This window comes from Scyliorhinus canicula, chromosome 13, assembly GCF_902713615.1.
Source record: "Scyliorhinus canicula chromosome 13, sScyCan1.1, whole genome shotgun sequence".
NCBI classification, from domain to species: domain Eukaryota; kingdom Metazoa; phylum Chordata; class Chondrichthyes; order Carcharhiniformes; family Scyliorhinidae; genus Scyliorhinus; species Scyliorhinus canicula.
The window spans coordinates 159,435,044-159,457,690 of NC_052158.1; the positions used below are offsets into that span (position 1 = coordinate 159,435,044).

A 22,647-nucleotide genomic window follows, 5' to 3' on the forward strand; every position below is an offset into this window, starting at 1 on the left:
GGATGAGTGCAGCTCCAACAACACTCAAGAAGCTCAACACCATCCAGGACAATGCAGCCCACTTGATTGACATCCCATCGATATACATTCACTCCCTCCACCACCGATGCACAGTAGCAGCCGTGTGTACCATCTACAAGATGCACTGCAGGAACTCACCAAGGGTCCTTAGGCAGCACCTTCCAAACCCATGACCACTACCATCTAGAGGAAAAGGGCAACAAATACCTGGGAAAACCACAACATGGAGGTTCCCTTCTAAACCACACACCATCGTGACTTGGAACTAACTATATGCCGTTCCTTCACTGTTGCTGGGTCAAAATCATGGAACTCTCTCCTTAATAGCACCATGGGTGTACTTGCCACGGGACTGCAGCGGTTCAAGAAGACAACTCACCACCACCTTCTCAAGAGCAATTAGACCAACAAACACTGGCGTAGCAAGCAACGCCTACACCCTATGAAATAATAAATAAAAGTCTTACACCAGGTTAAAGTCCAACAGTATTGTTTCGAATCACTAGCTTTCGGGGAGCAGCTCCTTCCTCAGGTGAATGAAGAGGTAGGTTCCAGAAACATATACGGCTCGCATTCAAAGTATTGTCTTGCATCTTTGACCTTGTCCATATAAATGTTTCTGGAACCTACCTCAGAGGACAAGACAGAGATTACAACAGACTAAGTGTTCAGGGAAAAGAAAAAAATGACGAATCAGGACCACTCCTCCTGATCATTGTCCAGTGGAAGTGTGCATCTGTGTGTGCGAGAGTGTGTGGCTGTGTGTGTGTACGAGAGTGTGTGACTGTGTGTGTGTACGAGAGTGTGTGACTGTGAGAGACTGTGTGTGAGAGAGAGAGACTGTGTGTGAGAGACTGTGTGTGTGAGAGAGACTGTGTGTGAGAGATTGTGTGTGTGAGAGAGACTGTGTGTGTGAGAGAGACTGTGTGTGTGAGAGAGACTGTGTGTGTGAGAGAGACTGTGTGTGCGAGAGAGACTGTGCGTGTGTGCGAGACAGACTGTGCGAGAGAGACTGTGTGTGTGCGGGAGAGACTGTGGGTGCGCGGGAGAGACTGTGGGTGCGCGGGAGAGACTGTGTGTGCGCGGGAGAGACTGTGTGTGCGCGGGAGAGACTGTGTGTGCGCGGGAGAGACTGTGTGTGCGCGGGAGAGACTGTGTGTGCGCGGGAGAGACTGTGTGTGCGCGGGAGAGACTGTTGTGTGCGCGGGAGAGACCTGTGTGTGCGCGGGAGAGACTGTGTGTGCGCGGGAGAGACTGTGTGTGCGCGGGAGAGACTGTGTGTGCGCGGGAGAGACTTGTGTGTGCGCGGGAGAGACTGTGTGTGCGCGGGAGAGACTGTGTGTGCGCGGGAGAGACTGTGTGTGTCGGCGGGAGAGACTGTGTGTGCGCGGGAGAGGACTGTGTGTGCGCGGGAGAGACTGTGTGTGCGCGTGAGAGACTGTGTGTGCGCGGGAGAGACTGTGTGTGCGCGGGAGAGACTGTGTGTGCGCGGGAGAGACTGTGTGTGCGCGGGAGAGACTGTGTGTGCGCGGGAGAGACTGTGTGTGCGCGGGAGAGACTGTGTGTGCGCGGGAGAGACTGTGTGTGCGCGGGAGAGACTGTGTGTGCGCGGGAGAGACTGTGTGTGCGCGGGAGAGACTGTGTGTGCGCGGGAGAGACTGTGTGTGCGCGGGAGAGACTGTGTGTGCGCGGGAGAGACTGTGGGCGTGCGGGAGAGACTGTGGGCGTGCGGGAGAGACTGTGGGCGTGCGGGAGAGACTGTGGGCGTGCGGGAGAGACTGTGGGCGTGCGGGAGAGCTGTGGGGCGTGCGGGAGAGACTGTGGGCGTGCGGGAGAGACTGTGGGCGTGCGGGAGAGACTGTGGGCGTGCGGGAGAGACTGTGGGCGTGCGGGAGAGACTGTGGGCGTGCGGGAGAGACTGTGGGCGTGCGGGAGAGACTGTGGGCGTGCGGGAGAGACTGTGGGCGTGCGGGAGAGACTGTGGGCGTGCGGGAGAGACTGTGGGCGTGCGGGAGAGACTGTGGGCGTGCGGGAGAGACTGTGGGCGTGCGGGAGAGACTGTGGGCGTGCGGGAGAGACTGTGGGCGTGCGGGAGAGACTGTGGGCGTGCGGGAGAGACTGTGGGCGTGCGGGAGAGACTGTGGGCGTGCGGGAGAGACTGTGGGCGCGCGGGAGAGACTGTGGGTGCGCGGGAGAGACTGTGGGTGCGCGGGAGAGACTGTGGGTGCGCGGGAGAGACTGTGGGTGCGCGGGAGAGACTGTGGGTGCGCGGGAGAGACTGTGGGTGCGCGGGAGAGACTGTGGGTGCGCGGGAGAGACTGTGGGTGCGCGGGAGAGACTGTGGGTGCGCGGGAGAGACTGTGGGTGCGCGGGAGAGACTGTGGGTGCGCGGGAGAGACTGTGGGTGCGCGGGAGAGACTGTGGGTGCGCGGGAGAGACTGTGGGTGCGCGGGAGAGACTGTGGGTGCGCGGGAGAGACTGTGGGTGCGCGGGAGAGACTGTGGGTGCGCGGGAGAGACTGTGGGTGCGCGGGAGAGACTGTGGGTGCGCGGGAGAGACTGTGGGTGCGCGGGAGAGACTGTGGGTGCGCGGGAGAGACTGTGGGTGCGCGGGAGAGACTGTGGGTGCGCGGGAGAGACTGTGGGTGCGCGGGAGAGACTGTGGGTGCGCGGGAGAGACTGTGGGTGCGCGGGAGAGACTGTGGGTGCGCGGGAGAGACTGTGGGTGCGCGGGAGAGACTGTGGGTGCGCGGGAGAGACTGTGGGTGCGCGGGAGAGACTGTGGGTGCGCGGGAGAGACTGTGGGTGCGCGGGAGAGACTGTGGGTGCGCGGGAGAGACTGTGGGTGCGCGGGAGAGACTGTGGGTGCGCGGGAGAGACTGTGGGTGCGCGGGAGAGACTGTGGGTGCGCGGGAGAGACTGTGGGTGCGCGGGAGAGACTGTGGGTGTGCGGGAGAGACTGTGGGTGCGCGGGAGAGACTGTGGGTGCGCGGGAGAGACTGTGGGTGCGCGGGAGAGACTGTGGGTGCGCGGGAGAGACTGTGGGTGCGCGGGAGAGACTGTGGGTGCGCGGGAGAGACTGTGGGTGCGCGGGAGAGACTGTGGGTGCGCGGGAGAGACTGTGGGTGCGCGGGAGAGACTGTGGGTGCGCGGGAGAGACTGTGGGTGCGCGGGAGAGACTGTGGGTGCGCGGGAGAGACTGTGGGTGCGCGGGAGAGACTGTGGGTGCGCGGGAGAGACTGTGGGTGCGCGGGAGAGACTGTGGGTGCGCGGGAGAGACTGTGGGGTGCGCGGGAGAGACTGTGGGTGCGCGGGAGAGACTGTGGGTGCGCGGGAGAGACTGTGGGTGCGCGGGAGAGACTGTGGGTGCGCGGGAGAGACTGTGTGTGCGGGAGAGACTGTGTGTGTGCGGGAGAGACTGTGTGTGTGCGGGAGAGACTGTGTGTGTGCGGGAGAGACTGTGTGTGTGCGGGAGAGACTGTGTGTGTGCGGGAGAGACTGTGTGTGTGCGGGAGAGACTGTGTGTGTGCGGGAGAGACTGTGTGTGCGGGAGAGACTGTGTGTGTGCGGGAGAGACTGTGTGTGTGCGGGAGAGACTGTGTGTGTACGGGAGAGACTGTGTGTGTACGGGAGAGACTGTGTGTGTGCGGGAGAGACTGTGGGTGTGCGGGAGAGACTGTGGGTGTGCGGGAGAGACTGTGGGTGTGCGGGAGAGACTGTGGGTGTGCGGGAGAGACTGTGTGTGCGGGAGAGACTGTGTGTGTGCGGGAGAGACTGTGTGTGTGCGGGAGAGACTGTGTGTGCGGGAGAGACTGTGTGTGCGGGAGAGACTGTGTGCGGGAGAGACTGTGTGTGAGCGGGAGAGGCTGTGTGTGTGCGGGAGAGACTGTGTGTGTGCGGGAGAGACTGTGTGTGTGCGGGAGAGACTGTGTGTGCGGGAGAGACTGTGTGTGCGGGAGAGACTGTGTGTGTGCGGGAGAGACTGTGTGTGTGCGGGAGAGACTGTGTGTGTGCGGGAGAGACTGTGTGTGTGCGGGAGAGACTGTGTGTGTGCGGGAGAGACTGTGTGTGCGGGAGAGACTGTGTGTGTGCGGGAGAGACTGTGTGTGTGCGGGAGAGACTGTGTGTGTGCGGGAGAGACTGTGTGTGTGCGGGAGAGACTGTGTGTGTGCGGGAGAGACTGTGTGTGTGCGGGAGAGACTGTGTGTGTGCGGGAGAGACTGTGTGTGTGCGGGAGAGACTGTGTGTGTGCGGGAGAGACTGTGTGTGTGCGGGAGAGACTGTGTGTGTGCGGGAGAGACTGTGTGTGTGCGGGAGAGACTGTGTGTGTGCGGGAGAGACTGTGTGTGTGCGGGAGAGACTGTGTGTGTGCGGGAGAGACTGTGTGAGTGCGGGAGAGACTGTGTGAGTGCGGGAGAGACTGTGGGTGTGCGGGAGAGACTGTGGGTGTGCGGGAGAGACTGTGGGTGTGCGGGAGAGACTGTGTGTGCGAGAGTGTGTGGCTGTGTGTGTGTACGAGAGTGTGTGACTGTGAGAGACTGTGTGTGAGAGAGAGAGACTGTGTGTGAGAGACTGTGTGCGAGAGAGACTGTGTGTGTGTGCGAGAGAGACTGTGCGTGTGTGCGAGAGAGACTGTGTGCGAGACAGACTGTGCAAGAGAGACTGTGTGTGTGCGGGAGAGACTGTGTGTGTGCGGGAGAGACTGTGTGTGCGGGAGAGACTGTGTGTGCGGGAGAGACTGTGTGTGCGGGAGAGACTGTGTGTGCGGGAGAGACTGTGTGTGCGGGAGAGACTGTGTGTGCGGGAGAGACTGTGTGCGGGAGAGACTGTGTGTGCGGGAGAGACTGTGTGTGCGGGAGAGACTGTGTGTGCGGGAGAGACTGTGTGTGCGGGAGAGACTGTGTGCGAGACAGACTGTGCGAGAGAGACTGTGGGCGTGCGGGAGAGACTGTGGGCGTGCGGGAGAGACTGTGGGCGTGCGGGAGAGACTGTGGGCGTGCGGGAGAGACTGTGGGCGTGCGGGAGAGACTGTGGGCGTGCGGAGAGACTGTGGGCGTGCGGGAGAGACTGTGGGCGTGCGGGAGAGACTGGTGGGCGTGCGGGAGAGACTGTGGGCGTGCGGGAGAGACTGTGGGCGTGCGGGAGAGACTGTGGGCGTGCGGGAGAGACTGTGGCGTGCGGGAGAGACTGTGGGCGTGCGGAGAGACTGTGGGCGTGCGGGAGAGACTGTGGGCGTGCGGGAGAGACTGTGGGCGTGCGGGAGAGACTGTGGGCGTGCGGGAGAGACTGTGGGCGTGCGGGAGAGACTGTGGGCGTGCGGGAGAGACTGTGGGGCGTGCGGGAGAGACTGTGGGCGTGCTGGAGAGACTGTGGGCGTGCGGGAGAGACTGTGGGCGTGCGGGAGAGACTGTGGGCGTGCGGGAGAGACTGTGGGCGTGCGGGAGAGACTGTGGGCGTGCGGGAGAGACTGTGGGAGTGCGGGAGAGACTGTGGGGCGTGCGGGAGAGACTGTGGGCGTGCGGGAGAGACTGTGGGCGTGCGGGAGAGACTGTGGGCGTGCGGGAGAGACTGTGGGCGTGCGGGAGAGACTGTGGGTGTGCGGGAGAGACTGTGGGTGTGCGGGAGAGACTGTGGGTGTGCGGGAGAGACTGTGGGTGTGCGGGAGAGACTGTGGGTGTGCGGGAGAGACTGTGGGTGTGCGGGAGAGACTGTGGGTGTGCGGGAGAGACTGTGGGTGTGCGGGAGAGACTGTGGGTGTGCGGGAGAGACTGTGGGTGTGCGGGAGAGACTGTGGGTGTGCGGGAGAGACTGTGGGTGTGCGGGAGAGACTGTGGGTGTGCGGGAGTGACTGTGGGTGTGCGGGAGAGACTGTGGGTGTGCGGGAGAGGCTGTGGGTGAGCGGGAGAGGCTGTGTGTGTGCGGGAGAGACTGTGTGTGTGCGGGAGAGACTGTGTGTGTGCGGGAGAGACTGTGTGTGCGGGAGAGACTGTGTGTGTGCGGGAGAGACTGTGTGTGTGCGGGAGAGACTGTGTGTGTGCGGGAGAGACTGTGTGTGTGCGGGAGAGACTGTGTGTGCGGGAGAGACTGTGTGTGTGCGGGAGAGACTGTGTGTGTGCGGGAGAGAGACTGTGTGTGTGCGAGAGAGACTGTGTGCGAGACAGACTGTGCGAGAGAGACTGTGGGTGTGCGGGAGAGACTGTGGGTGTGCGGGAGAGACTGTGGGTGTGCGGGAGAGACTGTGGGTGTGCGGGAGAGACTGTGGGCGTGCGGGAGAGACTGTGTGTGTGCGGGAGAGACTGTGTGTGCGCGGGAGAGACTGTGTGTGTGCGGGAGAGACTGTGTGTGCGGGAGAGACTGTGTGTGTGCGGGAGAGACTGTGTGTGTGCGAGAGAGACTGTGTGTGTGCGAGAGAGACTGTGTGCGAGACAGACTGTGCGAGAGAGACTGTGGGTGTGCGGGAGAGACTGTGGGTGTGCGGGAGAGACTGTGGGTGTGCGGGAGAGACTGTGGGTGTGCGGGAGAGACTGTGGGTGTGCGGGAGAGACTGTGGGTGTGCGGGAGAGACTGTGTGTGCGGGAGAGACTGTGTGTGTGCGGGAGAGACTGTGTGTGTGCGGGAGAGACTGTGTGCGGGAGAGACTGTGTGTGCGGGAGAGACTGTGTGCGGGAGAGACTGTGTGCGGGAGAGACTGTGTGTGAGCGGGAGAGGCTGTGTGTGTGCGGGAGAGACTGTGTGTGTGCGGGAGAGACTGTGTGTGTGCGGGAGAGACTGTGTGTGTGCGGGAGAGACTGTGTGTGTGCGGGAGAGACTGTGTGTGTGCGGGAGAGACTGTGTGTGTGCGGGAGAGACTGTGTGTGCGGGAGAGACTGTGTGTGCGGGAGAGACTGTGTGTGTGCGGGAGAGACTGTGTGTGTGCGGGAGAGACTGTGTGTGTGCGGGAGAGACTGTGTGTGTACGGGAGAGACTGTGTGTGTACGGGAGAGACTGTGTGTGTGCGGGAGAGACTGTGTGTGTGCGGGAGAGACTGTGTGTGTGCGGGAGAGACTGTGTGTGTGCGGGAGAGACTGTGTGTGTGCGGGAGAGACTGTGTGTGTGCGGGAGAGACTGTGTGTGTGCGGGAGAGACTGTGTGTGTGCGGGAGAGACTGCGTGTGTGCGGGAGAGACTGTGTGTGTGCGGGAGAGACTGTGTGAGTGCGGGAGAGACTGTGTGAGTGCGGGAGAGACTGTGGGTGTGCGGGAGAGACTGTGGGTGTGCGGGAGAGACTGTGGGTGTGCGGGAGAGACTGTGGGTGTGCGGGAGAGACTGTGTGTGCGAGAGTGTGTGGCTGTGTGTGTGTACGAGAGTGTGTGACTGTGTGTGTGTACGAGAGTGTGTGACTGTGAGAGACTGTGTGTGAGAGAGAGAGACTGTGTGTGAGAGAGAGAGACTGTGTGTGAGAGAGAGAGACTGTGTGTGAGAGAGAGAGACTGTGTGCGAGAGAGACTGTGTGTGTGTGCGAGAGAGACTGTGCGTGTGTGCGAGAGAGACTGTGTGCGAGACAGACTGTGCAGAGAGACTGTGTGTGTGCGGGAGAGACTGTGTGTGTGCGGGAGAGACTGTGTGTGCGGGAGAGACTGTGTGTGCGGGAGAGACTGTGTGTGCGGGAGAGACTGTGTGTGCGGGAGAGACTGTGTGTGCGGGAGAGACTGTGTGTGCGGGAGAGACTGTGTGTGCGGGAGAGACTGTGTGTGCGGGAGAGACTGTGTGCGGGAGAGACTGTGTGTGCGGGAGAGACTGTGTGTGCGGGAGAGACTGTGTGTGCGGGAGAGACTGTGTGTGCGGGAGAGACTGTGTGTGCGGGAGAGACTGTGTGTGCGGGAGAGACTGTGTGCGAGACAGACTGTGCGAGAGAGACTGTGGGCGTGCGGGAGAGACTGTGGGCGTGCGGGAGAGACTGTGGGCGTGCGGGAGAGACTGTGGGCGTGCGGGAGAGACTGTGGGCGTGCGGGAGAGACTGTGGGCGTGCGGGAGAGACTGTGGGCGTGCGGGAGAGACTGTGGGCGTGCGGGAGAGACTGTGGGCGTGCGGGAGAGACTGTGGGCGTGCGGGAGAGACTGTGGGCGTGCGGGAGAGACTGTGGGCGTGCGGGAGAGACTGTGGGCGTGCGGGAGAGACTGTGGGCGTGCGGGAGAGACTGTGGGCGTGCGGGAGAGACTGTGGGCGTGCGGGAGAGACTGTGGGCGTGCGGGAGAGACTGTGGGCGTGCGGGAGAGACTGTGGGCGTGCGGGAGAGACTGTGGGCGTGCGGGAGAGACTGTGGGCGTGCGGGAGAGACTGTGGGTGTGCGGGAGAGACTGTGTGTGAGCGGGAGAGGCTGTGTGTGTGCGGGAGAGACTGTGTGCGTGCGGGAGAGACTGTGTGTGTGCGGGAGAGACTGTGTGTGCGGGAGAGACTGTGTGTGTGCGGGAGAGACTGTGTGTGTGCGGGAGAGACTGTGTGTGTGCGGGAGAGACTGTGTGTGCGGGAGAGACTGTGTGTGTGCGGGAGAGACTGTGTGTGTGCGGGAGAGACTGTGTGTGTGCGGGAGAGACTGTGTGTGTACGGGAGAGACTGTGTGTGTACGGGAGAGACTGTGTGTGTACGGGAGAGACTGTGTGTGTGCGGGAGAGACTGTGTGTGTGCGGGAGAGACTGTGTGTGTGCGGGAGAGACTGTGTGTGTGCGGGAGAGACTGTGTGTGCGGGAGAGACTGTGTGTGAGCGGGAGAGGCTGTGTGTGTGCGGGAGAGACTGTGTGTGTGCGGGAGAGACTGTGTGTGTGCGGGAGAGACTGTGTGTGTGCGGGAGAGACTGTGTGTGTGCGGGAGAGACTGTGTGTGTGCGGGAGAGACTGTGTGTGTGCGGGAGAGACTGTGTGTGTGCGGGAGAGACTGTGTGTGCGGGAGAGACTGTGTGTGCGGGAGAGACTGTGTGTGTGCGGGAGAGACTGTGTGTGTGCGGGAGAGACTGTGTGTGTGCGGGAGAGACTGTGTGTGTGCGGGAGAGACTGTGTGTGTGCGGGAGAGACTGTGTGTGTGCGGGAGAGACTGTGTGTGCGGGAGCGACTGTGTGTGTGCGGGAGAGACTGTGTGTGTGCGGGAGAGACTGTGTGTGCGGGAGAGACTGTGTGTGTGCGGGAGAGACTGTGTGTGTACGGGAGAGACTTGTGTGTACGGGAGAGACTGTGTGTGTACGGGAGAGACTGTGTGTGTGCGGGAGAGACTGTGTGTGTGCGGGAGAGACTGTGTGTGTGCGGGAGAGACTGTGTGTGTGCGGGAGAGACTGTGTGTGTGCGGGAGAGACTGTGTGAGTGCGGGAGAGACTGTGGATGTGCAGGAGAGACTGTGGGCGTGCGGGAGAGACTGTGGGCGTGCGGGAGAGACTGTGGGCGTGCGGGAGAGACTGTGGGCGTGCGGGAGAGACTGTGGGCGTGCGGGAGAGACTGTGGGAGTGCGGGAGAGACTGTGGGCGTGCGGGTGAGACTGTGGGCGTGCGGGAGAGACTGTGGGCGTGCGGGAGAGACTGTGGGCGTGCGGGAGAGACTGTGGGCGTGCGGGAGAGACTGTGGGTGTGCGGGAGAGACTGTGGGTGTGCGGGAGAGACTGTGGGTGTGCGGGAGAGACTGTGGGTGTGCGGGAGAGACTGTGGGTGTGCGGGAGAGACTGTGGGTGTGCGGGAGAGACTGTGGGTGTGCGGGAGAGACTGTGGGTGTGCGGGAGAGACTGTGGGTGTGCGGGAGAGACTGTGGGTGTGCGGGAGAGACTGTGGGTGTGCGGGAGAGACTGTGGGTGTGCGGGAGAGACTGTGGGTGTGCGGGAGAGACTGTGGGTGTGCGGGAGAGACTGTGGGTGTGCGGGAGAGACTGTGGGTGTGCGGGAGAGACTGTGGGTGTGCGGGAGAGACTGTGGGTGTGCGGGAGAGACTGTGGGTGTGCGGGAGAGACTGTGGGTGTGCGGGAGAGACTGTGGGTGTGCGGGAGTGACTGTGGGTGTGCGGGAGAGACTGTGGGTGTGCGGGAGAGGCTGTGGGTGAGCGGGAGAGGCTGTGTGTGTGCGGGAGAGACTGTGTGTGTGCGGGAGAGACTGTGTGTGTGCGGGAGAGACTGTGTGTGCGGGGAGAGACTGTGTGTGTGCGGGAGAGACTGTGTGTGTGCGGGAGAGACTGTGTGTGTGCGGGAGAGACTGTGTGTGTGCGGGAGAGACTGTGTGTGCGGGAGAGACTGTGTGTGTGCGGGAGAGACTGTGTGTGTGCGGGAGAGAGACTGTGTGTGTGCGAGAGAGACTGTGTGCGAGACAGACTGTGCGAGAGAGACTGTGGGTGTGCGGGAGAGACTGTGGGTGTGCGGGAGAGACTGTGGGTGTGCGGGAGAGACTGTGGGCGTGCGGGAGAGACTGTGTGTGTGCGGGAGAGACTGTGTGTGCGCGGGAGAGACTGTGTGTGTGCGGGAGAGACTGTGTGTGCGGGAGAGACTGTGTGTGTGCGGGAGAGACTGTGTGTGTGCGAGAGAGACTGTGTGTGTGCGAGAGAGACTGTGTGCGAGACAGACTGTGCGAGAGAGACTGTGGGTGTGCGGGAGAGACTGTGGGTGTGCGGGAGAGACTGTGGGTGTGCGGGAGAGACTGTGGGTGTGCGGGAGAGACTGTGGGTGTGCGGGAGAGACTGTGGGTGTGCGGGAGAGACTGTGTGTGCGGGAGAGACTGTGTGTGTGCGGGAGAGACTGTGTGTGTGCGGGAGAGACTGTGTGCGGGAGAGACTGTGTGTGCGGGAGAGACTGTGTGCGGGAGAGACTGTGTGCGGGAGAGACTGTGTGTGAGCGGGAGAGGCTGTGTGTGTGCGGGAGAGACTGTGTGTGTGCGGGAGAGACTGTGTGTGTGCGGGAGAGACTGTGTGTGTGCGGGAGAGACTGTGTGTGTGCGGGAGAGACTGTGTGTGTGCGGGAGAGACTGTGTGTGTGCGGGAGAGACTGTGTGTGCGGGAGAGACTGTGTGTGCGGGAGAGACTGTGTGTGTGCGGGAGAGACTGTGTGTGTGCGGGAGAGACTGTGTGTGTGCGGGAGAGACTGTGTGTGTACGGGAGAGACTGTGTGTGTGCGGGAGAGACTGTGTGTGTGCGGGAGAGACTGTGTGTGTGCGGGAGAGACTGTGTGTGTGCGGGAGAGACTGTGTGTGTGCGGGAGAGACTGTGTGTGTGCGGGAGAGACTGTGTGTGTGCGGGAGAGACTGTGTGTGTGCGGGAGAGACTGTGTGTGTGCGGGAGAGACTGTGTGTGTGCGGGAGAGACTGTGTGTGTGCGGGAGAGACTGTGTGAGTGCGGGAGAGACTGTGTGAGTGCGGGAGAGACTGTGGGTGTGCGGGAGAGACTGTGGGTGTGCGGGAGAGACTGTGGGTGTGCGGGAGAGACTGTGGGTGTGCGGGAGAGACTGTGTGTGCGAGAGTGTGTGGCTGTGTGTGTGTACGAGAGTGTGTGACTGTGTGTGTGTACGAGAGTGTGTGACTGTGAGAGACTGTGTGTGAGAGAGAGAGACTGTGTGTGAGAGAGAGAGACTGTGTGTGAGAGAGAGAGACTGTGTGTGAGAGAGAGAGACTGTGTGCGAGAGAGACTGTGTGTGTGTGCGAGAGAGACTGTGCGTGTGTGCGAGAGAGACTGTGTGCGAGACAGACTGTGCAAGAGAGACTGTGTGTGTGCGGGAGAGACTGTGTGTGTGCGGGAGAGACTGTGTGTGCGGGAGAGACTGTGTGTGCGGGAGAGACTGTGTGTGCGGGAGAGACTGTGTGTGCGGGAGAGACTGTGTGTGCGGGAGAGACTGTGTGTGCGGGAGAGACTGTGTGTGCGGGAGAGACTGTGTGTGCGGGAGAGACTGTGTGCGGGAGAGACTGTGTGTGCGGGAGAGACTGTGTGTGCGGGAGAGACTGTGTGTGCGGGAGAGACTGTGGGCGTGCGGGAGAGACTGTGGGCGTGCGGGAGAGACTGTGGGCGTGCGGGAGAGACTGTGGGCGTGCGGGAGAGACTGTGGGCGTGCGGGAGAGACTGTGGGCGTGCGGGAGAGACTGTGGGCGTGCGGGAGAGACTGTGGGCGTGCGGGAGAGACTGTGGGCGTGCGGGAGAGACTGTGGGCGTGCGGGAGAGACTGTGGGCGTGCGGGAGACACTGTGGGCGTGCGGGAGAGACTGTGGGCGTGCGGGAGAGACTGTGGGCGTGCGGGAGAGACTGTGGGCGTGCGGGAGAGACTGTGGGCGTGCGGGAGAGACTGTGGGCGTGCGGGAGAGACTGTGGGCGTGCGGGAGAGACTGTGGGCGTGCGGGAGAGACTGTGGGCGTGCGGGAGAGACTGTGGGCGTGCGGGAGAGACTGTGGGCGTGCGGGAGAGACTGTGGGCGTGCGGGAGAGACTGTGGGCGTGCGGGAGAGACTGTGGGCGTGCGGGAGAGACTGTGGGCGTGCGGGAGAGACTGTGGGTGTGCGGGAGAGACTGTGTGTGAGCGGGAGAGGCTGTGTGTGTGCGGGAGAGACTGTGTGCGTGCGGGAGAGACTGTGTGCGTGCGGGAGAGACTGTGTGTGCGGGAGAGACTGTGTGTGTGCGGGAGAGACTGTGTGTGTGCGGGAGAGACTGTGTGTGTGCGGGAGAGACTGTGTGTGCGGGAGAGACTGTGTGTGTGCGGGAGAGACTGTGTGTGTGCGGGAGAGACTGTGTGTGTGCGGGAGAGACTGTGTGTGTACGGGAGAGACTGTGTGTGTACGGGAGAGACTGTGTGTGTGCGGGAGAGACTGTGTGTGTGCGGGAGAGACTGTGTGTGTGCGGGAGAGACTGTGTGTGTGCGGGAGAGACTGTGTGTGCGGGAGAGACTGTGTGTGAGCGGGAGAGGCTGTGTGTGTGCGGGAGAGACTGTGTGTGTGCGGGAGAGACTGTGTGTGTGCGGGAGAGACTGTGTGTGTGCGGGAGAGACTGTGTGTGTGCGGGAGAGACTGTGTGTGTGCGGGAGAGACTGTGTGTGTGCGGGAGAGACTGTGTGTGTGCGGGAGAGACTGTGTGTGCGGGAGAGACTGTGTGTGCGGGAGAGACTGTGTGTGTGCGGGAGAGACTGTGTGTGTGCGGGAGAGACTGTGTGTGTGCGGGAGAGACTGTGTGTGTGCGGGAGAGACTGTGTGTGTGCGGGAGAGACTGTGTGTGTGCGGGAGAGACTGTGTGTGTGCGGGAGAGACTGTGTGTGCGGGAGCGACTGTGTGTGTGCGGGAGAGACTGTGTGTGTGCGGGAGAGACTGTGTGTGCGGGAGAGACTGTGTGTGTGCGGGAGAGACTGTGTGTGTACGGGAGAGACTTGTGTGTACGGGAGAGACTGTGTGTGTACGGGAGAGACTGTGTGTGTGCGGGAGAGACTGTGTGTGTGCGGGAGAGACTGTGTGTGTGCGGGAGAGACTGTGTGTGTGCGGGAGAGACTGTGTGTGTGCGGGAGAGACTGTGTGAGTGCGGGAGAGACTGTGGATGTGCAGGAGAGACTGTGGATGTGCGGGAGAGACTGTGGGTGTGCGGGAGAGACTGTGGGTGTGCGGGAGAGACTGCGTGCGGGAGAGACTGCGTGCGGGAGAGACTGCGTCGGAGACTGTGTGTGGCTGCGTGTCTGCACATGTGTGCGTGTGTGTCTGCACATGTGTGTGTGCGGGGATGCGTGTGCGTGTCTGTGTGTGCCATCATGTAGGACAGCACCAATGCGGCTTGGAGGGAACATCCTATACTCAGTGAATGAATCCATGGGGTAACAATACCAGAGATTTTCCCAACACCAGCTAAATTCAAAATCTTCAGGAGACAACTGAGGGTATAAGAGAAACAAAAGGGTTACCAAAAGCTGCTTAACCTGGAGAAAATCAAGTTTCCCACCAGAGAAGATAGTTGGGTAGGGGAAGAGGTCAGGATGGGTGAAAGTGGGCTAGATCAGGGCGGCAAGGCAGGGTGGGTGAAGGGGGGCTAGATCAGGGCGGCAAGGCAGGGTGGGTGAAGGGGGGCTAGATCAGGGCAGCAAGGCAGGATGGGTGAATGGGGGCTAGATCAGGGCAGCAAGGCAGGATGGGTGAATGGGGGCTAGATCAGGGCGGCAAGGCAGGGTGGGTGAAGGGGGGCTAGATCAGGGCAGCAAGGCAGGATGGGTGAATGGGGGCTAGATCAGGGCGGCAAGGCAGGGTGGGTGAAGGGGGGCTAGATCAGGGCAGCAAGGCAGGATGGGTGAATGGGGGCTAGATCAGGGCGGCAAGGCAGGGTGGGTGAAGGGGGGCTAGATCAGGGCAGCAAGGCAGGGTGGGTGAAGGGGGGCTAGATCAGGGCAGCAAGGCAGGGTGGGTGAATGGGGGCTAGATCAGGGCAGCAAGGCAGGGTGGGTGAAGGGGGGCTAGATCAGGGCAGCAAGGCAGGGTGGGTGAAGGGGGGCTAGATCAGGGCAGCAAGGCAGGGTGGGTGAATGGGGGCTAGATCAGGGCAGCAAGGCAGGATGGGTGAATGGGGGCTAGATCAGGGCAGCAAGGCGGTGCATCCGAGGTGGGGCAGGAGCTGCGAGAGAGATGGGGTGGGGATGGGGAGGGGGGTGTCACACTGTCCATGTTCATGTGCAAACAATGAAGTAGACAACCAAAGCCATGGGGAACACAGTTGGTGTAAAGAATCAGGAGAAGGGAAGAGAAACGTGATTGAGAGAGGAGTGGCCAACTTTCCACAGGCGAAATTAAGAAATTTAGATTTATTCTGCAGCCAAGGACAGAGTGAGACAACGTGAGCCAACAATAAACATCGACCAGGGAAGACATGCTAGCTACCGGGCCATCGTCATCTGTGCAAACGCAACTCTGCTCTTCTGTCCTCCCGATAAACTGGCAACTGGTCGGACCGCCAGGTCTCCCGAGATCCCATAGCCTCCCAGCTGGTGCCGGTACTCCTCCTCGGGCCTCCCTGTCAACACAGGAAACACAAGAACCTGTTGGAAGTATCAAAGAAGGAGCGTCCACCTGGTGCTGGAGATATAGTCACAGTCCAGTCAGTGTTCAGTACACCAGGGTGTAACCAGAAACCGAGAGAGTAAACCCAGAGACACTGCACACACCTTCCTTCTTCAATCTCACACCTTGGCTTCTGGAGGCAGTGTATAGTTTGGGGGAGGGGGGGGGCGGGGTGGTGGGGAGAGAAGAGAACAACAGCAGCGGAATCGGCAGAGGAATGGTGGAGGGGAGGCCATGCCTCCAGGAACAGCGTGTTTCCCGGAGCAATGTCAGGGGTTTGCTAGGGCAGGAGAGGGTGCAAAAGAGATTTCAGAGAATGTGTCATAAATGCAAGGATATCCATCAGGAATTGTACCAGCCTCCCCGGACAGGCGCCGGAATGTCGCGACTAGGGGCTTTTCATGGTAACTTCATTGAAACCTACTCGTGACAATAAGTGATTTTCATTTAAAATCACTGGAGTCTCTTTTTTTTCTTCAAAATAGAATGCGATGGGTATTACTTTGTGCAGGTGTTTAAAATGTATGAAAGGTTTCGATTGCTGACACAGACTAAAGTGGTTTGTGCAGAAGTGAAAAACTAGGGTCTTAAATATAAGGTCCTCCCCAAGAAAGGAAATAAGGAATTTAGAAGCTTCTTTACCCAAAGAGTGGTGAGGATATTGAACTCACTAGCACAGGGAGTGGTGAGGATGTGGAGCTCACTCGCACAAGGAGTGGTGAGGTATTGAACTCACTAGCACAGGGAGTGGTGATGATGTGGAGCTCACTAGCACAGGGAGTGGTGAGGATGTGGAGCTCACTAGCACAGGGAGTGGTGAGGTATTGAACTCACTAGCACAGGGAGTGGTGAGGTATTGAACTCACTAGCACAGGGAGTGGTGAGGTATTGAACTCACTAGCACGGAGTGGTGAGGATGTTGAACTCACTAGCACAGGGAGTGGTGAGGATATGGAACTCACCAGCACAAGGAGTGGTGAGAATATTGAACTCACTAGCACAGGGAGAGGTGAGGATGTGGAGCTCACTCGCACAAGGAATGGTGAGGATATTGAACTCACTAGCACAGGGAGTGGTGAGTATGTGGAACTCACTAGCACTGGGAGTGGTGAGGATGTGGAGCTCACTAGCACAGGGAGTGGTGAGAATGTGGAACTCACTAGCACGGAGTGGTGAGGATGTGGAACTCACTAGCACAGGGAGCGGTGAGGATGTGGAACTCACTAGCACAGGGAGTGGTGAGGATATTTAACTCACTAGCACAGGGAGTGGTGACGATGTGGAACTCACTAGCACAGGGAGTGGTGAGGATATTGAACTCACTAGCACAGGGAGTGGTGAGGATATTGAACTCACTAGCACAGGGAGTGGTGAGGATATTGAACTCACTAGCACAGGGAGTGGTGAGGATATTGAACTCACTAGCACGGAGCGGTGAGGATGTGGAACTCACTAGCACAGGGAGTGGCGAAGATGTGGAACTCACTAGCACAGGGAGCGGTGAAGATGTGGAACTCACTAGCACAGGGAGTGGTGAGGATGTGGAACTCACTAGCACAGGGAGTGGTGAGGATGTGGAACTCACTAGCACAGGGAGTGGTGAGGATGTGGAACTCACTAGCACAGGGAGTGGTGAGGATGTGGAACTCACTAGCACAGGGAGTGGTGAGGATGTGGAACTCACTAGCACACGGAGCGGTGAGGATGTGGAACTCACTAGCACAGGGAGCGGTGAGGATGTGGAACTCACTAGCACAGGGAGTGGTGAGGATGTGGAGCTCACTAACACGGAGTGGTGAGGTCTTGAACTCACTAGCACAGGTAGTGGTGAGGTATTGAACTCACTAGCACAGGAAGCGGTGAGGATGTGGAGCTCACTAGCACAGGGAGTGGTGAGAATGTGGAACTCACTAGCACGGAGTGGTGAGGATATTGAACTCACTAGCACAGGGAGTGGTGAGGATCTGGAACTCACTAGCACGGAGTGGTGAGGATGTGGAACTCACTAGCACAGGGAGTGGTGAGGATATTGAACTCACTAGCACAGGGAGTGGTGAGGATATTGAACTCACTAGCACAGGGAGTGGTGAGGATATTGAACTCACTAGCACAGGGAGTGGCGAGGATATTGAACTCACTAGCACAGGGAGTGGCGAGGATATTGAACTCACTAGCACAGGGAGTGGCGAGGATATTGAACTCACTAGCACGGAGTGGTTAGGATATTGAACTCACTAGCACAGGGAGTGGTGAGGATGTGGAACTCACTAGCACAGGGAGTAGTGAGGTTATTGAACTCACTAGCACGGAGTGGTGAGAATGTGGAACTCGCTAGCAGAGGGAGTGGTGAGGATGTGGAACTCACTAGCACAGGGAGCGGTGAGGATGTGGAACTCACTAGCACAGGGAGTGGTGAGGATATTTAACTCACTAGCACAGGGAGTGGTGACGATGTGGAACTCACTAGCACAGGGAGTGGTGAGGATATTGAACTCACTAGCACAGGGAGTGGTGAGGATATTGAACTCACTGGCACAGGGAGTGGTGAGGATATTGAACTCACTAGCACAGGGAGTGGTGAGGATATTGAACTCACTAGCACAGGGAGTGGTGAAAATATTGAACTCACTAGCACGGAGCGGTGAGGATGTGGAACTCACTAGCACAGGGAGTGGTGAAGATGTGGAACTCACTAGCACAGAGAGTGGTGAGAATGTGGAACTCACTAGCACAGGGAGTGGTGAGGATATTTAACTCACTAGCACAGGGAGTGGTGAGAATGTGGAACTCACTAGCACAGGGAGTAGTGAGGTTATTTAACTCACTAGCACAGAGAGTAAATAGCAATGATATAATTTAAGGGGAAGTTGGACAAAGGAATTGGAGGTTATGATGATAGTGACGAAGATGGATGACCCGTTTCAATGTTGTATTTTCGGTGATTCTATGTAAATTATTTTGGGACTCCCTGAAACCAGCATGGAATCAAGAGGCAGCCAATGGCAGAGGATCCCATCACAGCGTCCTTGCTTTGAGAAAAAGCAAGTCCTGAATCTAGGATTCTGCATTTTGTCATTGTGTCCAGCTTGGGTATTTAAAACAGATGTCAGAGCTTAGCAATGTTTATCATCTCTTCTATCACCGTCCCTAACCCCGCCACAGATTCTCAACGTTCCTTACCTGGAAATCTTAAGGCCAAGAGTTCAACCGAGTTGACATTCATTTCTAACTGGTCCACATGGTGCTGACAAAAATAGCCAAGTTTTAAATTCCTGTCCAGAGAAACAGAGAAAGAAATGAGGAGGGTTCAGTGAGAGACAGAAGTGTCATTCTTTTCCTCTTGCGGTGATGCAGAAACTCATAATGGGGCAGGATTCCACTTCTTCGTCCATTCCTCCTGTCAGGACAGCAGGTAAGAACAATCTGCTGATATTCACTGCCCCAGTTCAAACACCTTCTTCAGCAACACTGACATAACAATAATGATTCTGACAAAGGTACCAACACAGACATGGAATTACAATATTAAACCAAACAATTCAGCACAGCGCTGGAGCCAATTTGAAACATTAATTTTTCTAACTGTAAGATTGCTCCATCTTCATTTAGAATCTGATATGATGAAAGGTTGAAATTATCAGTGCTGCCAAAGTATGAGAATGTCGGTATGTTCAAATCTCCTGCAGACCCACTTGTCAAAATACCTGAGCTCAACATACTTGTTAAGCTCAATCCTGCCTGAAATCCATTTTCACAGACTTGAACATTAAAGTTATTTTTGTGGAGTGCAGAATACCACGGAGGTTAGCTGACCTCTCAATTTGCAGTGACAATCATGGCAAACAATGACACCCCCTGGTCCTTGTAGCTCAATCACAGAGTCATCAGCAGCAGCCTTAAGCTGGATGTGAATGGGGTCTCCCTCACACTGTACACTGACTGTGAATGGGGTCTCCCTCACACTGTACACTGACTGTGAATGGGGTCTCCCTCACGCTGTACACTGGCTGTGAATGGGGTCTCCCTCACACTGTACACTGACTGTGAATGGGGTCTCCCTCACGCTGAACACTGGCTGTGAATGGGGTCTCCCTCACACTGTACACTGACTGTGAATGGGGTCTCCCTCACACTGTACACTGGCTGTGAATGGGGTCTCCCTCACACTGTACACTGACTGTGAATGGGGTCTCCCTCACACTGTACACTGACTGTGAATGGGGTCTCCCTCACACTGTACACTGGCTGTGAATGGGGTCTTTCTCACACTGTACACTGACTGGGAATGGGGTCTCACTGTACACTGGCTGTGAATGGGGTCTCCCTCACACTGTACACTGGCTGTGAATGGGGTCTCCCTCACACTGTACACTGGCTGTGAATGGGGTCTCCCTCACACTGTACACTGGCTGTGAATGGGGTCTCCCTCACACTGTACACTGGCTGTGAATGGGGTCTCCCTCACACTGTACACTGACTGTGAATGGGGTCTCCCTCACACTGTACACTGGCTGTGAATGGGGTCTTTCTCACACTGTACACTGACTGTGAATGGGGTCTCCCTCACACTGTACACTGGCTGTGAATGGGGTCTCCCTCACACTGTACACTGACTGTGAATGGGGTCTCCCACACACTGTACACTGACTGTGAATGGGGTCTCCCACACACTGTACACTGGCTGTGAATGGGGTCTCCCACATACTGTACACTGGCTGTGAATGGGGTCTCCCTCACACTGTACACTGGCTGTGAATGGGGTCTCCCTCACACTGTACACTGGCTGTGAATGGGGTCTCCCGCACACTGTACACTGGCTGTGAATGGGGTCTCCATCACACTGTACACTGGCTGTGAATTGGGTCTCCCACACACTGTACACTGGCTGTGAGTGGGGAGGTTTTAAACTAATGTGGCAGGGGGATGGGAACCAGATTAGGAAGTTAGAGGTCAGTAAAGAGGCAGCAACTAAAGCCAGTAAGGTACTAGATAATAAACTCAATGTGACTAAGCAGAAGTGCAGACAGGGAAGAGATGATCGCAAAGGAACAGGTTGTCTGAGGTGCATTTGTTTTAATGCGAGAAGTGTAGCAGGTAAGGCAGATGAATTTAGGGCTTGGATTAGTACCTGGGAATATGAAATGAAATGAAAATCGCTTATTGTCACGAGTAGGCTTCAAATGAAGTTACTGTGAAAAGCTCCTATTCGCCACATTCCGGTGCCTGTTCGGGGAGGCTGTTACAGGATGTTATTGGTATTACTGAGACTTGGTTGAGGGATGGGCAAGATTGGCAACTAAATATCCCAGGGTATAGATGCTTCTGGAGGGATAGAGAGGGAGGTAAAAGGGGTGGAGGAGTTGCATTACTGGTCAGAGATGATATCACAGCTGTGATTAAGGAGGGCACGATGGAGGATTCGAGCACTGAGGCAATATGGATAGAGCTAAGAAATAGGAAGGGTGCAGTAACATTGTTGGGACTTTACTATAGGCCTCCCAAAAGCAAGCGTGAAGTAGAGGTACAAATATGTAGAAAGATTATAGAACAATGTAGGAGCAATAGGGTGGTTGTGATGGGAGATTTTAACTTCCCCAACATTGAATGGGACTCATGTCCCATACTGGGACTGTTTAACACAGGGCTAAATCGCTGGCTTTGAAAGCAGACCAGGCAGGCCAGCAGCACGGTTCGATTCCCGTAACTGCCTCCCCGAACAGGCGCCGGAATGTGGCGACTAGGGGCTTTTCACAGTAACTTCATTTGAAGCCTACTCATGACAATAAGCGATTTTCATTTTCATTTCATGTAGTGTTGGAGGTGTAGATGGAGCAGAGTTTGTAAGGACCATCCAGGAGAGTTTTTTTAGAGCAGTATGTAAATAGTCCAACTCAGGAAGGGGCCATACTGGACCTGGTATTGGGGAATGATCCCGGCCAGGTGGCTGAAGTTTCAGTCGGTAATTACTTTGGGAATAGCGATCACAATTCCGTAAGTTTTAGAATACTCATGGACAAAGACGAGAGTGGTCCTAAAGGAAGAGTGCGAAATTGGGGAAAGGCCAACTACAACAAAATTCGGCAGGAGCTCGGGAATGTGGATTGGGAGCAGCTGTTTAAGGGTAAATCCACATTTGAAATGTGGGAGTCTTTTAAGGAAAGGTTGATTAGAGTGCAGGACAGACATGTTCCTGTGAAAATGAGAGATAGACATGGCAAGATTAGGGAACCATGGATGACGGGTGGAATTGTGAGACTAGCTAAGATGAAAAAGGAAGCATACATAAGATCGAGGCGACTCAAAACTGATGAAGCTTTGGAGGAATATCGGGAAAGTAGGACAAATCTCAAACGCGCAATAAAGAGGGCTAAAAGGGGTCATGAAATATCTTTGGCTGACACGGTTAAGGAAAATCCCAAAGCCTTTTATTCGTATATAAGGAGCAAGAGGGTAACTAGAGAAAGAATTGGCCCACTCAAAGACAAAAGAGGGAATTTATGCGTGGAATCAGAGGAAATGAGTGAGATTCTTTGTATCGGTACTCACCAAGGAGAGGGACATGACGGATGTTGAGGCTAGGGATGGATGTTTAAATACTCTAGGTCATGTCGGCATAAGGAAGGGGGAGGTTTTGGGTATTCTAAAAGGCATTAAGGTGGACAAGTCCCCAGGACTGGATGGGATCTATCCCAGGTTACTGAGGGAAGCGAGGGACAAAATAGCTTGGGCTATTTTGGAGAAAATGGAGAAAGGTGACTAGTGGTGTTCCACAGGGATCCGTGCTTGGACCATTGTTGTTTGTGATATATATAAATGATCTGGACGACGGTATAAGTGGTCTGATGAGCAAGTTTGCAGATGATACGAAGATTGGTGGAGTTGCAGATAGCGAGGAGGACTGTCAGAGAATACAGCAAAATATAGATAGATTGGAGAGTTGGGCAGAGAAATGGCAGATGGAGTTCAATCCAGGCAAATGCGAGGTGATACATTTTGGAAGATCTAACTCAAGAGCAGACTATATGGCCAATGGAAGAGTCCTGGGGAAAATTGATGTACAGAGAGATCTGAGAGTTCAGGTCCATTGTACCCTGAAGGTGGCAACGCAGGTCGATAGAGTGGTCAAGAAGGCATACAGCATGCTTGCCTTCATCGAGCGGGGTATTGAGTACAAGAGTCGGCAGGGCATGTTACAGTTGTATAGGACTTTGGTTCAGCCACATTTGGAATACTGCGTGCAGTTCTGGTCGCCACATTACCAGAAGGATGTGGATGCTTTCGAGAGGGTGCAGAGGACGTTCACCAGGATGTTGCCTGGTATGGAGGATGCTAGCTATGAAGAAAGGTTGAGTAGATTAGGATTGTTTTTGTTTGAAAGGAGGAGGTTGAGGGGGCACCTGATTGAGGTCTACAAAATTATGAGAGGTATGGACAGGGTGGATAGCAACAAGTTTTTTCCAAGAGTGGGGGTGTCAATTACAAGGGGTCACAATTTCAAGGTGAGAAAGGGAAAGTTTAAGGGAGATGTGCGTGGAAAGTTTTTTTACGCAGAGGGTGGTGGGTGCCTGGAACGCTTTGCCAGCGGAGGTGGTGGAGGTGGGCACGATAGCATCATTTAAGATGCATCTG

General features: G+C 57.1%; 1 protein-coding gene across 2 annotated transcripts in view; it reads right to left on the minus strand.

The window, feature by feature from the left end:
* Nucleotides 1–22,647, minus strand: part of abcf3 (ATP-binding cassette, sub-family F (GCN20), member 3) — a 111,251-nt gene that overhangs the window by 4,532 nt on the left and 84,072 nt on the right. For both annotated transcript variants that reach the window (XM_038815901.1, XM_038815900.1), the window contains 2 exons: nt 18,199–18,290; nt 14,839–14,971 (listed from right to left, as the gene is read on the minus strand). In XM_038815901.1, the coding sequence (XP_038671829.1) occupies nt 14,839–14,971; nt 18,199–18,290 (225 nt within the window). The remainder of the gene's footprint in view (nt 1–14,838; nt 14,972–18,198; nt 18,291–22,647) is intronic.